We start from the raw sequence: 17,458 nt of genomic DNA on the forward strand, positions 1-17,458 counted from the left end.
CTGAGCCAATCAGCTGTTTGCTCATTCACACCGCCTCCAGTTAGGAAGTGGACTGAGCTTTGACAGCTGTGCTCTTAATTGTTGCTATGGTTAGAAGTTGCATTGCAGTTGAATTTTGAGCTGGACTACGAATGCGTTAAATGGTTTTAAAGCACACCTGCCAGCCAATCAGACCAGAGTATTCAGTCCAACCATGGTATAAAGTATGTTATGGAATTGTTATTGTTTTTTGTGTCTGACAGACGAGAAGTAAAGTAGCAGCAGAGAAGAAAGTTCAGACGAAAAACACAAGAAAACTATAACTGCAACTCACCATTATTTTCATTAAAGAAGATTTTCTCTGCTGGATGGTTTTTTCATAAAACTGGGCTGTCTGTGGAGTATAAAGAGGCAAATGTTTTTGAAATTGGTGCTACATGACCAGACTGTGAAGAAGGGGCTGTGGTTTTCCTTCGTTCCGCTCAAAATGTAGAGAACCTACAATAAACAGAATGTCCTCGGCCACTGCCAAGCCACTCCTATTGGAAGTTTGGCTGAAGTACGAACTTCCCCAACTCCTGCAAACAGCCAGCTTCCAGAAGAAACTAACCTTAAAATCATCAATTCTTTAATATCTTCCATTGATTTGGAGCAATGGGCAGCCGACACCTCTCTCAGTCCAGCTGTACAATCTGTGGTGGGTTTTTGCCAGCAGATGAACAGGTAGCTTTGGGTCAGGCAACATGGAAAGAAGTGAAACACTTCTACATTTCATTTGCATATCCTCACATTGTAATGATACAAAGCTGGCAAAGTTTCCCTTCAAGGACGGATCTATAAAGCTAGACTGACAGATTGGCTGATATGACCAGATATATTGGTATCGTGTAGATTTCATCTGATGGCTAACAGGAAATTGTAATAGGGACATGTCACCATTTTTCAACCAGGGAGCACAGACAGGTCTGCCATGGAGAGACACTTCTGCTGCCGGAGCTAAAAATACCTTTTTGAAAATAAATAAATAAATAGATCCCTAACTTTGTCCTGTTATCAAGCGAGGGACAATTGTTCCCAATCTTCCCCTGTGATGGGAGGTGGGCAGGATGTAACAGAGGCTCAAACAAAAGAAATCCAATCTGCCACTGAAGAAAGACTTTTGATTTGAGAGTCCAACTCTTCCAAAGCTGATTGTTTATGGACATCTTCACAGCCAGAGGATGTGTTGCAGACAAAAAAAAGTTCTTCTCTGCAGCCTCACTCTTGTCCTTTGGTCTTAATGTTCACTGAGCCACTGATTCGTTATTAAAGGATTCAGATTCTGGCCTGCAGCTACTGATGCACTTACTCTAAATCACTCTGGATAAGAGTATCTGAGAGGCTAAATGCCTGCATCTGTCTATATCCTTATATTGTAATTGCCACCATCCTGTATTGATTACACTCAAAAATCCATTGAGCCTAATGTGATTTCATTAAGATACAGTCCAAGTAAGCTATTCCAAACAAATACAGAAGACAGGAGAGTCGATCTCTGAAGTTTTTGCTGCAATATCTGGTCATGGAAACCTTTCCAAGGCCAGAAAACATTGAAAATCGTTTAGGCAGTGTGCAGCTAGTCCTAATGCTTTTTCAATTATTTGTTGCAATGTATTCATGTGCATTCACAACATCAGGTGGGTGTAAGAAAGCTGAAGTTTCCAACATTTGCAAACATACATGTAACATGAGTGGTGTTGCAGAAATGGGTTTAAATCCATGATGCAGATATCATCCATTCTTGCAGCCCCATGAACAGTTTCGGTGTCAGTTTTATTTATAAACAGGTTTTTTACACTCTGGTCACCAACTATTCTATGGAGGTTTATTCTGATCAACATTTTAAAGAATCAGTGAACAGAACTCAAGCATACTCAGACTGCAGACCCAATCCTTACAAAAGAACCAGGAACACAAAAGGCAAAAGAGAAACAGAATTGAAAATGTTGGAGTGAATGAAAGCAGGAGTTTAAGTGTCTGGAATCAGAAATATCTAAGGTTTCCTCAACTAGCTGTGAAGTCTGTGAAAAGTCAGGGAAGGGAGTGTTAAAATGTGTTAAATTGCTTTTTCTGGCCACCAAATTTAGGGCCTTGACACTTAAAAATCAATGCATACAGTCAGAAATCACAAATCAAATCACTAAAAGTGCTTTAAAATCTGTTTAGCATACAACATCCATATATTCAGACCTAAAATTCTAATGAGTAAAAAACACTCAAAACAATCTCTTTTAATGGAATTAAAAACTGAAAGTTCAAGTTGTGGCCTTTGTACTCAGACACATGAACAAATCTCCAAACAGACAAACTCACAACAATGAAAGCAAACAGCATAAGTAAAATATAAAAATCATGAGAATATGACTCAGTCATATAAGTCCTACTCAAATCTCTGAGGTCCCCTCTCTTTATAATGAAATGTCAGTCAGAATGATTTTCAAACTTATTGCTAATATTTTTGAGTTATTTTTGAAAGAAAGAAAAGAACAACTGGCAGGGGCCTCGAGACACAGAAACCTCTGCTTTAACTGTTTACGGGTCTGGGAAGGACAGTGTTTTGTTGTTGAGGGATAAGGACCACATCATTTTGCATCCAAACTGGTCGATGATAGCATTAGCAAGTGACTTTTAAAGCTGACCTATCTGCTTCAGCTGACTGGCTAATTATCTAGCCTGCAAACTAATGGTATTAGTCAGTGGATGTTTGTTTGCTCGCTTGTTCAACAACTTAAATTTGCAACAATAGATGTGTCTCTTAGCCTGGAAATTAAAAGAGACATTAGCATTAAAGGTAAAATGGGAACTTTGTCTGAGGCTCTTTTTGTGTTAGTCAGTGTCACCATCAACCAAAGACTGAATGATGATGCCTTAATTGCTTATGTGTAAATAACCTTTCTGTTCACATAGACAGAAATGAGCTGCGTTCTGACATGTATGACAAGGGCGTCATCATGAGGCCAAAAAGTACTAAATTATGGAGCAGCTGTGATTACAACAGGAAGAAATACCAGCATGTTTTACCACCCGAAGAGCAAACCTGTGTGAGCTCAGGGTTTCTTTTGCTTCATTTCTGTGTAAAAGACCAGGTGCAGTCGAGGCGGGTCAAAAGGTTCAGGCGTCCTGCTGTGACACTAGGTCTAATACAGAATGTTAACCAACCTCACTGCTGAAACCAAAGAGGAGACACAGGCACCCAGCAGAGTTAAAGCACCGGAAAGAACAACTACACCATGTTGCATCATCCCAACAGCAGGGAAAATGAGAAAAGTGTCATCAACAGTTGGGGGCGAAAAAAAAGACTTCCAAATCATTCCCAACTCGAATCCTAAGAAAAGTTCTCATTGATGCTTTCAGAAGATCTGCAACTTTTGTGCATGCACACCTGATTGTGCACAGTAGTGCTCAGTGTCATTTATGTAGACGTTAGTTGACCTATTATTATCAGTTTTTCAGTCACAGTTTGGTTAGGTATAACCACTGAAATCAATTGTTTAGGAGCAAAAACTCTTTTGACGTGTTTAGGAGCAAAAAACAAATTGACTTGGTTAAGTTTAGAAATAAAACATATTTGGTAAGATTTAGAAATTCAAAAACTACTTGAGGAGCAAAAAGTCTTCTTTTCATGGGTTGGTTTAGAAGCAAAAAACTATTTGAATAGGTTTTGGATTCTGGTTCTGATTCTGGATAAAATAGTTGCATTTACAATATTAGGAAAACTTTTGACAATTTCGGGTTCCCCTCTACAAACGGCCATGTTTGCTATCTACAAGGAACTATAACTTTCAACAGCCCTTAGCTAAGTTTCCATCAGCAAATGTCCTTCAAAGTTTACATGATTCACAAATATCTCATATATTTCATGTTTGATGCCCTGAAAATCCAACACAGCGGCTGCAAATTTGTCGATCACTTACCATACTCGATGTCGTAGAACACAATGAACTTCTGCCAGCGCAGCTCCTCCACCAGAGTCAACATGACGTCATTGAGGCGAACGGGCGGCCGGGCAGCCAGCGTGTAGCGCTGCCCACCAGGGCTCGGGTTGAACTGGCAGGCGGTCCGTGGTGATCCCTCGCTGTTCCTCTGGATGTACAGGTGCGGGATGTGCATGGCGTCCGTCAGGGACTGCAGTGCGCTGGCTGATGCGCAGCCTGTCGAGGTAACCAACGCCAAAATGCCCTGGTTCATCAGCTCGCAGGCTGGAGGAGAAGGGGGAGAATAAAGAGAGAGGAGACATGTTTAATTTGAGAGACAAATTATGCATATTAAATGTGGACAAAATGACAAAGAAAAGCTTTCAAAAACAACAAAAACAGCAACTAATGTCTCTGAAGACAAACCTGTGATCTCAAGAAATAGAGCAGACACACAATAGCAGCACTGTCTCATAAAATGCTGTGAAAGATTGACATATTCTGCAGCACACAATAGAAATCAGTGCACCCAGACATGAGTGCCAAAGGCTGCAAAGAGTCTATAGAAGACTGGCTCTAATGTTAAATGATGTTTTGACCTCTTACTGCTGCATTGTCATAAATCTGCTGCACAGTCTGACAGGTAAAACCATTGTTTATCTCTGACCTGACCTACTTTTCATCTAAACCTGCACTCCGTCTCAGAATCCACAATAGAGCGAACACTCGGATGATTAAACAGGTCACATATCCAGACTGTTATGGCTAAGCTAAAGGTTAAAGGTTGCCTGACCTGAGGAGGTTGACTGGCAGATTGATCTAAATGCCATGGCATGCTGAGATGTCCAGCTATCATCACTGTTTGTATAGAAAAACTATAAACTATTACGGTACAAACCGGAATCGAAGATTTCCAGACATGCAGAGTTTAGAATCAGTTAGCAGAATCATGACTCCAGATTTGAACAAATTCAAGAAGAGACATGATCTCGTACTCAAGAGGAAACTTGTCTTAAACCATTCTAGTAGATGGACAGTTCTGATTGTTTGAAGTGGGGTTGTATGAGAGAAAGGGTGAAAGTATTCTAAATACGGCATACACTTAAACTGACATTGACTTTTTCAGGTTACTTCAAATAATCCAAACTATCCCTTTAAACCATTCTATTAAGAAATCCTGCTGTGTCCTTCAGGGGTTCAAAAAACAACCACCCTCTTTTCCTGTACCCAGCCACTAAATTCTTAAACTACTATTCGAGCATTTTTTGGCTAACACAAGTTCCTGAGATCTGCAAAATATGTGACCTCCACTGTCAACAAATAGGGACATCACCAACTCAATCCAGTGTTCACAAAAATCACTAAAACTCCAAGCTGCTCTCATGGAACAAAAGCTTTCGGTTCCTTGAGATCTGATTGACTCACTGCAGGAGGGGTCCAACATGACCATGCCATGATAAAAAATGTATTTTTAATAGTTTTAAAAGAGAGTGCCTTGGAGCTTTTGTGATTTTTGTGTACACATTGTAAACTCAAGTTGAACCCAGGAAGCACTCCTACCCACACGGCGTCCGTTCCAGACACATAGGTCCCACACAGCAATTAGTATGCTGATCAACATTGTTCAGTAAAGCATTGATACTTATGCTAACAGTCTGGCAGCACACATTCCCAAGGCTAATGCTACTTTAAAGCAAAGCTCACAAGTGTTACTCAAACTCACAATCCAAACAAGCAAACACAGAGGAGTCAAACTTGCTTGCAAAGATTATTTAAGTGCTACCCCAGCTAACCAACAAACAAGCCGCCTCCAGCTTTAATTACTATCTTTTGTTCCAGTCTCTCACCTTTACTCTCAGACATATTTTTTACTGCCTATTTAAAGCTCCAGGATTTACTTCATGTAGACTTTTTTTTTTCACAGCAGCATTTGACGTGAAAAATAAGTGTAAATTCCAGTGTTACCAATGATGCTAATTAAGATTATTTCATTCAGGTCAAACAGAGTCAAGGCTCTAATGTTCATATTGGCTTATTGGAAAAGCTCTGCTGCACTAAATGCAACAGGATCTTAATTAGTATCATTTGTAGCACCTGTGTATGCCCTACTATTTCATGTCAATATGGCTGCCATGCAAAAGGTCTGACAAAGATCATTTCCCTACAGTCTTCCTCAACAGGACGGACCTTTGCTTTTCAAACTCGTTTGTTGACCTTTGCCGCTAACTGAGGAGATGTAAGATTTTTCATCTCCTGGGCCTCTTCCTCCCCATGGCGCTGTAAGATCCACGAAATATACAAGCTGCCAGGTTTCTGAACACAACACAAGATCTAGTCTCAGATATGGTGGATATCTCCTGAGGGACGGTAAGCAGCTTTCCTAAATCTACTCCCATCTTCCACTTCCTCTCTGCCTGAAGCTGCCCGACATGATGCCTGTCGAATGCCAGAAATGTTTGTGGTCTGGACTCTTTAGCTTCAGGAAAATCCATTCATGTGTCTGTCTACGTTTGCCTCTTGAGTATTTTCACTCAGGCGCTTTGCGATGTCTCTTGGTACATCACCTTTGAACATGGCTGAACAAAAATATGTGAAGCTTTACTTGAAGGAACATGTGCGCTCTTTGCTGATCCACCTGGTATGACTTTGGGCAGATGGATTTATAGGTTGCAGCTAACAAGCATGTATGTAATCCTGTAATCCTCATTCCGGTTGATTTTTTTTTACATTGTAGCCACTTATACTGCCAAAAAAGCATGAAATGACAAAAAAAATTTGAAAAATTAAGGTTAGCTGTTGTAAAGACTGATCTGGATGGTACCCAGTCCTGGCTGAAACCGACACACTGGGCTTTTCAAGTAACTTTAATGTAAACCCCCTTTTTTTTTAATCTGATGCATTACCTCTTGCACTGCCTGTAAGCACCTACCTCCGATCAAACTTTACTTTATGGCACTTACTCATGTTGTTCTCTCCTGACAAGATCCTTGCTTGTGTTTCCCTCAGATGTACGTCGCTTTCAACATGAAGCATCACTGCCTGCATTTATGAGAATTTATTGTATTCAAGGTCATAATTCCTCATCACGTGCTTCAAGCTTTTACTGGCACTGGGTTAACAGCTAGCTAACATGTTGTCGCTGTCTGATGATGTATCGTGATTGGTGTGGTGATATTAAAATATATAAAAGATAGATATAAAAATAACCAACTTTGTAAATTACCAAAAGAGAGTTTAATTTTAATCTAACTATTTTTTTCTCTTCCCCACTGACATTGACGTGGCTCATGGCAAATCGACCTCCAAACATCCATCCTGCTCCCTGCCTACAATATCTGTGAATGCTGCCTCTAAAACTGGCTCATCTGACTTCCACTTCCTGCTGAGACAGTTACACTCTGTACTTTTACATCCTCAGCCAGCGACAGTATCACCTCCAACCTCGCCTTTGCACATTTAAACTCCTGTTAAAGTAGATATGGAGCTCCATGAATCCCCTTTGCCATACACACAGTGCTGAGGCAGCGCGAAGCTCCCAGCTAATCATTCTCTCTGGGCTTCCCTTCCTTTGAAGCAGGTACATCAAACCCTGTTAGGAGCCACAAAAGTCAGAGCAGGAGGCCAAACTGCAGACGCCACAGTTTAAGTTTCCCTGGAAGGCCAGACTTCTCTACGCTTCTAATAAACACGTCTGAATGTTTGCAGGATGGCGCCACTTGAGATGGATCACTTTATTTTCTTCTGACAAAAATATGACTGCACTTTGGGATTGTCCTCATCAGGGAAAATGCAATGTTTGTGTGTTCAAATTATGTTTATGTACTATGAAATGGTTTTGTTGAATATATTTTGTTGGAAAGGTAATTGCTGTGTGAATTTTTTTCACTACTTTTTTTTTCCTGCTCCATGAACTGCACGGCCGTTGAATACATAACACAGAACTCTGACATGTCCTGAATCCTGTATGAAGTTATTTTTATGCAGCTAAGGGCCCTTTCACACCTACACTACCTCATTTGGTCTGAACTGTTTTCTCACTTTTCTGTTTGATCTGAACTAATATCACAGGTGTGATATATTTCTGTTTTTTTTAGGATGGTTTGGACTTTTGGATCAATTACAGGAAGTTCTGGCACAGTACCCCAACCTTATCCCTGATGGCAATCCATAAACCTTTACTCAGGTCACTCATCGCCACTCACAGCAACAGAAATGTTTTTACATCCTATTTAAACCTTTAAAAGTGACTGAAGATCATTTTCCAATAATCCTCCTCAACAGAGCGGACCATTGCTGGTCCTGACTGGACCTTGGTCTGTCTAAAAGAGGTGATTTCAGTCTGGATCAAATTGAACCATGGTTCAACTTGTTTCTAATGTTTGTTTTTTAGATGGTTCAGACATTTAGACCAATTATAGGAAGTTGTGACAGGCTATCATCAGAACCGGTGTTGTGTTGAAGTCTGTCAGCCTAATATTATCCCTGACCCCAACCAGAAGAAACACTATTCTAATGAAAGGGAAACACTATCTAATGGGGAACAGACTTCAACATGAGACAAGAAAAACAAAAAACATGGCAACAAAGCAAAATGAGCCGTGGTCGCACATGTAGACAAAATTATTTATTAAATAATCTGAAATATCTAAATAATTTGTCTTTATAGACAAAACAAAAATTACAACTCTTTTCAGCTATTTTCCAAGAGGGTTGAAGGGAGAGGAATTGAAGTGGACTGACAAGATGCCAAGACCACACCCGTTTACAAACCAATCATTTTCAAGAACAGGGAGATGATAGCTGACGACAGGATGTAGGTATGTCATGTATAGCTCTGCAAAAAACATGAACCTTGGTTTGGACCTTGACACAGACATTCAGATGTGAAAAGGCCTCAAAAGTTTTTGGTTAGAGTTTGGAAAAGTAGAGTTTACTGTCGATTTTCACAGCCTGAACATATTCCACACAGAAGTAGAAATACAAAATGCATGATAAGTGCCGTGTTGTGCATCAATTTTCAGGGAAAAATATTGAGTAAAGTTAGACTATCATGTATTGCTGTAAACTTTTTCAATAGTTAACCAAGGCCGCAATCTTTCCCTAGCGTTAACCAAGAGTTTGGAGCTGTCTAGACAGAACCATGAAAACATTAATCATTCTAGCCACAAGTGGATATTGTAGGAAAACAAATATGATGTCAGTGAATGATCTGCAGAAAAGTTCAGTCTGAACATTCTGCAACAGCTGTTTTCTTTTAACCTTGAATCAGTTTTTGTAACAATCAAATGGTTCGATTTGGAAGATGCTGACAAAACACCCATTAGGCCATTTATGTTTGAGGACTTTTCACTTCACAAACTATTCTTTACTATAAATGCTGCAAAGGAAAACATAATGCAGTTTTTACCTGTAGGACAGGGCTAAAAAATGAAGCAAAAGAGAAGCTCAACCTCCAAACCTACCACAAAGAGCAAGCTGAAGGTGTTCATAAATGCAACTTATTCACTTAAATTAAATCTAAAAACCTAATAGTTGCCTCTTCCATAAGCTCAGAAAGGCCACTAAAGGGTAGAAAGGCTGATCTTAAGAGTTATATATGAAGCAACTGAGTAGATAAGGAGTGACAGACCAAACAGATGAAGGATAAAAGTGCAATAAAGCAGTTCCTTTGTTGTCTTTCAGCTGCTCCAACAGTAGTGTCATATTTTAACCTTGCAAATGCAAAATATGAAAGCCTTTATGAAACGTGCCTCTGTCTGAGACTGTAAACTTTACATAGATTCACAGAGGAGCAGAATGTTTGCCAGTGGATCATGAATATGAACAGAAAGGACTTTGGTCCTGAAAATCTTGAATTTCTGAATTTTACTTGAATATGTACAAATATGTATATAGATGCATATATATATATATATATATATGCAATGGACTGCAATAGAATTCAAACTCTTAAGTTTTGAAATAAACTTGAGTTGAGATAATGTACTTTTCTTTTTAGGTAAACTTGAATCTTTGAGTTTCAGAAACTAAAAAAAAGTCAAAAATTGGTCACAGCATGCTGAAATTCTGATTTGTCTTCATTTAGTGCCTGAAAAATTAAATAGTTTTAATGTAAAATATAAAACAAATAACATTTACTTGCACTTCAATGAATTGACTCTTTTTTAATACGACGTTTGTAAAATTCAAAGCTTAAAGTTAATCTAAAGAAGAAAAATAAATTATCTAAACAAAAGTTTGAGTTGGGCTCAAAACTCAAACATCTATTGCAGGACATTTAGAAAGTCTATCCATTTCTGTCCAGTCGGCATGTAACTATTATGTAAAATGTGAAAAACATAAATACAGACATAGTAAAACAAAATCTGTCCAATTACCCACGGTCACTGCAAGCAGGCAGCAGCAGACACGCTGTCTTAAAGGGAACCCCAGACCTGTGACCTCATTCTCACAGAGAGTCTACAGGTAGTACAGGTAGTTACAGGTAGTACAGTAGTAATGCTACTAACTAACTAAATGCTGTCTATAATTTTGGTTGAACTGAATCAACACGGAAATGCATCCATTGCTGCCCTTTTAAAGGACCAGTTCATATGATTTAACGGCATCTAGAGGTGATTTTGCAGATTCCCGCCTTTGCAAGCATGAAGGAGAAACTACAGTGGTCACAAATCTTAAAAAGAAAATGTGAAAGGCTTTTATTTAGAGCCTTGGGGACTGAGGACCTGCTCCCTCTGGAGATATAAAGAGCTCATTCTGTGGTAACAAAAACACAATTCTTATTTTCAGGTCATTGTTCACTAATGCAGCTGGAGCTTTTAAATGCAACAGTGAACGTTTCCCTTCGAGAGCCTGTCGTCGGCTCTAAAACCAGTTTTTCCTCAGAACACCTCTTAACATTTGCAAAGCCACACGGAGATCCCCTCCCCTCCCATGTTCACCCCTGACAGGCAGACAGCCGCAGTTTAAGCCTTTCATCTCTGGTTAGAGCTCAACTTCCTCTGCAGGAGAAGATCTGTCCGGACTAAAAGGTCAAGAGATGCTCCAAAGGGCAGCAGGCATGTTTTGACTGAGCTCCCACCAGGGGGAAATGTTGAAAAAAAACACATTTATGCAGAGTCAGGGGAGCATGAAGCATAGCCAGGTAGCCATCCAGGAAAAAGTAGAAAAAAAAGAAAATGCACAGCAGAACAGCTGGCTGGTCGCACGGACCCTGCAGCTTAATGTTTCATGAGCCAAACTTGGCTGAACTCGGGTTGAATCTCTCCGAGTTGAGAACAAACGGAGGACAGAGCCGTGCAGGAGATCATCAACATTCAGCTGTTTTTCTAAATGTGCAAAATTCATCTTTATTAAGGGAACAGCATTCCGTTTGCAAGTCGTGCTTCGTCAGCATCTGGCAGTTTTAGGAAGCGATGACGAGGCAATAATTCCACCGACAAAATTTAAATTGTCTAAAAGATAATGAGACAAATGTGCCGTCTGTGAAAGTGGAGCTAATGAACTTGCACTGAAGCATTTAGAGTGTAATCTTGTATTAAATTAGTAAATGTTTTTTTGCTAAAAGCCCACAAGATAAGATTGGAATCAGACTCGTCAGGTCAATTTAATAAAAATAAATCAGCCCGTCCCTGCTGATCCCAAACACTGATGGAGGTCAGGATGTGGATTTTCCTCAACAGCTGCTGGAGGACTCTGAGGTCTTTAAAATTAACTTTTTATTTATTTATTTTTTAATTAATTAAGCTATTTTTTAATGTTTTGGCTTTCTGTTTAGAGGCTTGCTGGAAAACAGTACAGTTCAGGTGGAAATCACTGACACCAGTGGTTGAAGACAGACTGAATTCTCCGTAGAGGGGCACTGTAAAATTAAAGGGATAGTTTGGAGTTTTCACAGTGTGGTTGTACGTGGTCCTTCTCCACAGTCAGTGTATTATCTACCGTAGATGGAGGTTGACATGCCTCCAGTTTGGAGAAGCAGCAGGACTACTGGTGTTGGAAACTAAGCAATATGTTGCTGTGGACAGAGTCAGCAGCAACATATTGCTTAGTTTTAACTTTCCATCAGACTTTTCCAATGGGAAACCACTGTTGTATAATTTCAGAATTCAAAGCATGTAACTGTATTATCATCACTCATTTATCTATTAGCATATGCTATCAGCCTTGATTAATTGTTTAGTATATATTAGGGTTGCAACAGATCGCAGTCCCGTGTTCTGTACAGATCGCTCCCCGCAGTTCAGCGCTCATGTGATCCGTGGACTACATGTAACCATCATGGTGTGAAACACATAAGTGATGATACCCTAAATCTCCATGTGGTTGTAGTGAACAGACAGGACAGATGCTGCTGTGTTTTACTCTGCAGCTCATCTCTTTTTTTTGCTGATCTGAAAAATGATCTGATCCACAACTCAAAATCATGACATGATCGGAACTGTGTATATATCAATCTTAGGAAAGTAGGAAAATACTTTTAACATTATTAGGTATGCAATAATAACTGCAACCATTTCTTCAATAACAGTTAGAGTACAACCATATTGTATAATTACTAGGTCTCCAACTAATGGCAGCTCATAATCTAAAGTAAATTAACACGTCCCTACAGTCTCCCAAACTCTGTAATGGTAATCTAATTAGCCTAATGTTTTGTTGTCAGCAATATACTTGCTACCTGCCTGTAGCCACCTTTAATTAATTAGCTAATTAACATGGGCTTTCTATTGATTTAATATTAGCTGGAAGATGGTAGCAGCAGAACGTGGATTGTTGAGTTGCCCGACTATTTTTTTATAGGGATGGCAAAGCAGCACTTTTTATATTCAACAAACACAAGTCTAATAAAGTTAACCTCCATCAGCTTACTAGAAGCAAGCTAAAGTGGCTTTCCATAGTCTGGACTCACCTGTTCAGGTGTGTTTTCAGTTGTCAATCCAGGGTCCTTTATTTTGACACCACAGGCCAACGTTTTCCACATCCTGGTGTTTCTCTGCTCCAACACACCTGATTCGAATGATCAGCTCATCATCAAGCCTCTGCAGAAACCTGATAACAACCTGATCATTTGAATCAGGTGTGTTGGAGCAGAGAAACACCTGAAACATGCAGGACAGTGGGCCCTGAGGACCAGGACTGAGAAACACTGCCACAGGCGTTGCAGTGAGAAGTTCTTTTGTTTTGGCCTTATGTAAAGTTATCACACCCAGAGGTTATAACAAATGGCAAAGCTTACAGGTGTGCTCCCACCACCACCACAGCTGCTTTCATCAGGTAGTTTGTCTGTGTTATTGTGCAAAAATCTTACCTATCCTCTGAATAATAATTTTTTATTACTTCTTTGTTTTGTCACTATGAAATGAGTCATTTGATTGCGAGTCATCATCAATATGAAAAGTACTGATTAGTGCACCTCCAGGGATAAGAATCATAATTTCCCAGTATGCTTTCCCACAAATCCCAGTAAATCTCCGGGTCTGATCTTCAATTTAACAAAGAACCATAACAGGTCACATGTCTGCTGTTGATGTCTCTCCACATGACAGTAACAATCACATGTTTAATGAGCCTCGGAGCATCAGAGACTAAAAATTCACAGTCGGTCCGGCACTCAAATCACCGAGGAGCAATTAGCATAATATACTGGAATGGGACTAATAGGTTTGGAGGCTTCAGAAACACAACGCCGGTAGCTGTTGGGATAACTCACTCAGCAGCCAGCTAAAATGATTTGGGTTGCGACGTGACTCACTCGCTCTATGAGTCCGCGGTGAGTCATGGTTTCATCTGTGCTAAATGAAGCCTGTGCAATATTTAGCCGAAGCGACTCCCTGTGCATCCTAATGACACTTACAGAGTGACTCCTACCAGACGGCGGGAGACAAAAACCATTAGAGTCGGAACAAGACAAAGATCTCCCTCCTCCTCCTCCTCCTCCTTCTCTTCCTCTCTCTGTATCAGTGTGATCTTTATCGATATCTTACTTCCAAATTAGCTCACAAAAACAAAGCAAACTCATCTTATCCTTGAGCAGGGGGTTATGGATTCTTACAAAATCCCTCTGTGTGTTATCAAGGCCGCTCAGACAGTACAGGGACTGAATGCAACAGGAACGTGTTTTGAAATGATGTCTAAATATCACATTCAGGAATGATTTGTCAGAAATGTAAACATCCTTACAGCTGCATGCAGTTTCTGGGGGAAAACAGATGGTTTTCAAAAATGAGAATATTTGTCTGTGTGCAGGGCGCTGACACAGGCTGTAAACCTGAACGTTTAAAAGCTTCATAAAAACATCAGTAATAAACCAATAATATAATTCTAATATAGATCACACCCAGATAGTTGATTCCACTTAGCTAATTATTTGAACCATGATCTCAGGTTTATATTGTCTATCAGGATGATATTTGGGAAATTGAATTTAAAATTATACTTAAAAACATATAAATTTCAAAGCATTCTGTGCAAAAAGACCAGTGTTTACAGATTGCAGCTCACTCAGATCGCCTCACCCTCTCCTTCCAAGCACATAGGAGAACATACAATTTGCAAAAAATGCAAAAGGCCACATCTTGGATTGTCCCTTCTGGGCTACTGTAGCAACATGGCGGTGAACCATGGTGGCCTCCGTTAAAGAGGACCTGGACCCTCTGTAGATATAACGGGCTCATTCTACGGTAACAAAAACATGACGGCTCTGTTTTTTAGTTAGTGTAATGTTAACACTTACACTGACAAAAAAAAAGCTGAAAGGACTGAAAGTTCAAGGCAACGAACTGCAATAGATTTTTATGTTTTGAGCTCAACTCAAACTCTTAAGTTTTGAAATAAACTTTAAAAAATTTTCCTGACCTGTAATCTTTAGCTGAAATAATGTACTTTTCTTCTTTAGACAAACTTGAACCATTCAGTTTTTGAAATAACTGGGCCGGTATATGTGCCTGATTAATTCATGAAATTAAACAGTTGAGGTTTGTTTTTACAGCTTTTGAAATCTTCCTCAAGTTTATCAAATTTAAGCTGAGGATCTAAAACTGCTCCTCCTCCTCCTCCTCCTCCTCCTCCTCCTCCTCCTCCTCCCCCCCCTCCTCCTCCTGTTTTTTCTTTCTGTATCTTGATCTCAAAGATTTCCAGTGAGCTCCATTTTCTAACAGACAGTCATTAAGACATGAGGCTTAATACAACACTGTCAACTTGTCATAACAAAGATATCTCAAACAATGTCAACTTTGCATGAAAAAGTCCATAATTTACCAAATGAGAGCTAATTACAGCAGTCGTAAACATTCATAAGACTCTTTAATGTTCACGACAGGCATCCTGTGATGGTCTTATGCACAACTCTTCTAATAAAGTGTTACCTTAGATTGTTTTTTTGAAACTATTTCCAAGATAGCTATTTCTTTACATGAGTGAATACTGTTGAGAAAGCCCCTTTAATAGAGCATGTGGGAGAAGTTTGCCTTCAGGGTTTTCTGCCATGAAAAGCTTGAACCTGTTCCCTGACCCTAACCTCTGTGGCAGAAAAGGCCTGCAGGCAAACTTCTCCCACAACACGAGGTTAAAAGTTGACTGGAGTCAAACTTTTAAAAATAGCCCGGTCCACGCAAAGGTTTCACTTCTTATTTGTCGTGTCTTTAAGCGTTATTCCTCAAATGTGCAGGTACGTCAACTCCCTGTTTTCACCAGCGTGTCCTTATTTCCACTAAACTAAAGCAGCTGGATTGTTTATCTGGTGTTTTCAGCAGCCGCTTTGGCGGGTTACCAGCTGACACGAAAGTCCATTTTTCTGAAAATCTGGGATTTACTGTCGACTGGTTGCACTGAAAGACAAAGTTACCTTCCAGCCCACTCGACCAGCTGTTAACCGACTCCAGCAGCCACTTTGCCAGAGAAGCAGACATCATCTGGACGTTCGAGTGTCTCTTTAAAAATCTGCACAGCCTCAGATATTCTGCTCTTTTTTTCTAACCGCTGTGGCCCGTAGATAACATGATGTCTTATCTGTAACTGGATCCACATGTTGAAAATGACCCCTGCCTCGATACTGTATGCTCCTATCGGATCATCTGCTCCTCCTGAATATCCATCTGATGCTTTTAATCTCACCTCCACCTTTTCATGGCTCCTGGCTCTGTGAATTAAGACGGCGTCTGGATTGTTTTTGAAGTTACTACAACACAATAAGAGGGGAAATGAGATTCATTCATGTGTCGCGCAGAGGGCAGGGAAGCACAGATAATCGATAGGCGGTGGAAATAGATAGCCAGACTGGCATAACAAAACAAAAGGATTAGTGCTACTAGACAAGGCCTTATTGAACAGATCACTGGCACGAGACAAAGCAGGAAGACGAGGGGATTCTCAGCTTCTTATTCACTCCTCTGTCTGTCTTTAAATCCCTCACTTCAACAAATACATCATTTATTTTCTTTACTGTATTAATCCACAATATTTCCATGGTAATTAGGGTTTATTTGGCTGCTGTAGATCAATCAAAAGATACAGCACAAGAGAACCAAACAACAGCTTGAGTCACAAAAACTCCCGTTTTTACCAGCAGTAAAATTCATTTTTCAGCTCTCCTGCTAAGCAAGTGTGGCTTTTGTCAGCCAAAGATAATGTATTTGCTGCAGAAATATGTGAAGGCAACTGTAAATGTGTGAAAAAGCACTATTATTTAGCTTGAACAGAGGCTGCAAGGTAAACTGAGGGGTGGCTCAGATCCACAAGAGAGGAACATTTTTAGGCAGCATTATACTTTCCCCTATTTTCTGTGATATATATATATATATATGTGTGTGTGTGTGTGTGTGTGTGTGTGTGTATAATGCTACCATGTATGATGTTCATGTTTTCAAATACTAACATAAACGTGTAAAACTAAAGTAAAAAGTAAAAGTTCAGGCTTCAGGCTGCTTGAATACTAGGTTTCCAAAGTTTTTTTCTTCTTTTGACGAGCTGACATCAACTCGTCACAGATTTCTTTATTGGTCCTCTGCTCAAAGCACAGACCCTTCCCACTTGGTTTCAGTATAGACAACAGTTTTTGTTGGAATACAATAACTTTTAAGTTGCAGTAGGATATTGCTGCAGCCCATTTTCCATCTGGCAATACTGGCACCCATCCACCTGCTCAGTCTGTCTTCAACCACTCTGCTTAAGCGTTTTTGGAGGTTTTTCAGCATCTTGTAAAAAAGGCTTTATTGGATGCAAAGGAAAGTTTGGATTTAGGTGTTACAGGATCATATCTTAAGGAGAAAATATTTTCATTTTTTTCCACTGATGTCCTCCAGCTGCTCTGCCTCAACTCGACATTTACAGAGTTTCCTGATACTTCCTGACATATAGTTATACTTGTTGCTAAAGTAACTCCTAACGGTAGCTGCTGTTAGCTAGTTAGTTAAGGTAGCCACGTAGTTAGCCATCCAAGGTCAACACTGTCATAAGAATTAATAATAGCCTACTCATATTGAATGGAAAAAATATTATCTGGTTATCCCACTGATGTCCTCCGGTCT

The 17,458-nt window shown here is 39.8% G+C and overlaps 1 protein-coding gene across 2 annotated transcripts in view; it reads right to left on the bottom strand.

Moving 5' to 3' along the window:
• Positions 1 to 17,458, bottom strand: part of LOC146311513 (glutamate receptor ionotropic, delta-1-like) — a 679,669-nt gene that overhangs the window by 294,092 nt on the left and 368,119 nt on the right. For both annotated transcript variants that reach the window (XM_084740789.1, XM_084740790.1), the window contains exon 3: positions 3,933 to 4,217. In XM_084740789.1, coding sequence (XP_084596915.1) covers positions 3,933 to 4,217 — 285 coding nt within the window. The remainder of the gene's footprint in view (positions 1 to 3,932; positions 4,218 to 17,458) is intronic.

This window comes from Lutjanus erythropterus, chromosome 17 (genome assembly GCF_056507025.1).
Source record: "Lutjanus erythropterus isolate fLutEry1 chromosome 17, fLutEry1.hap2, whole genome shotgun sequence".
Taxonomy (NCBI): domain Eukaryota; kingdom Metazoa; phylum Chordata; class Actinopteri; order Lutjaniformes; family Lutjanidae; genus Lutjanus; species Lutjanus erythropterus.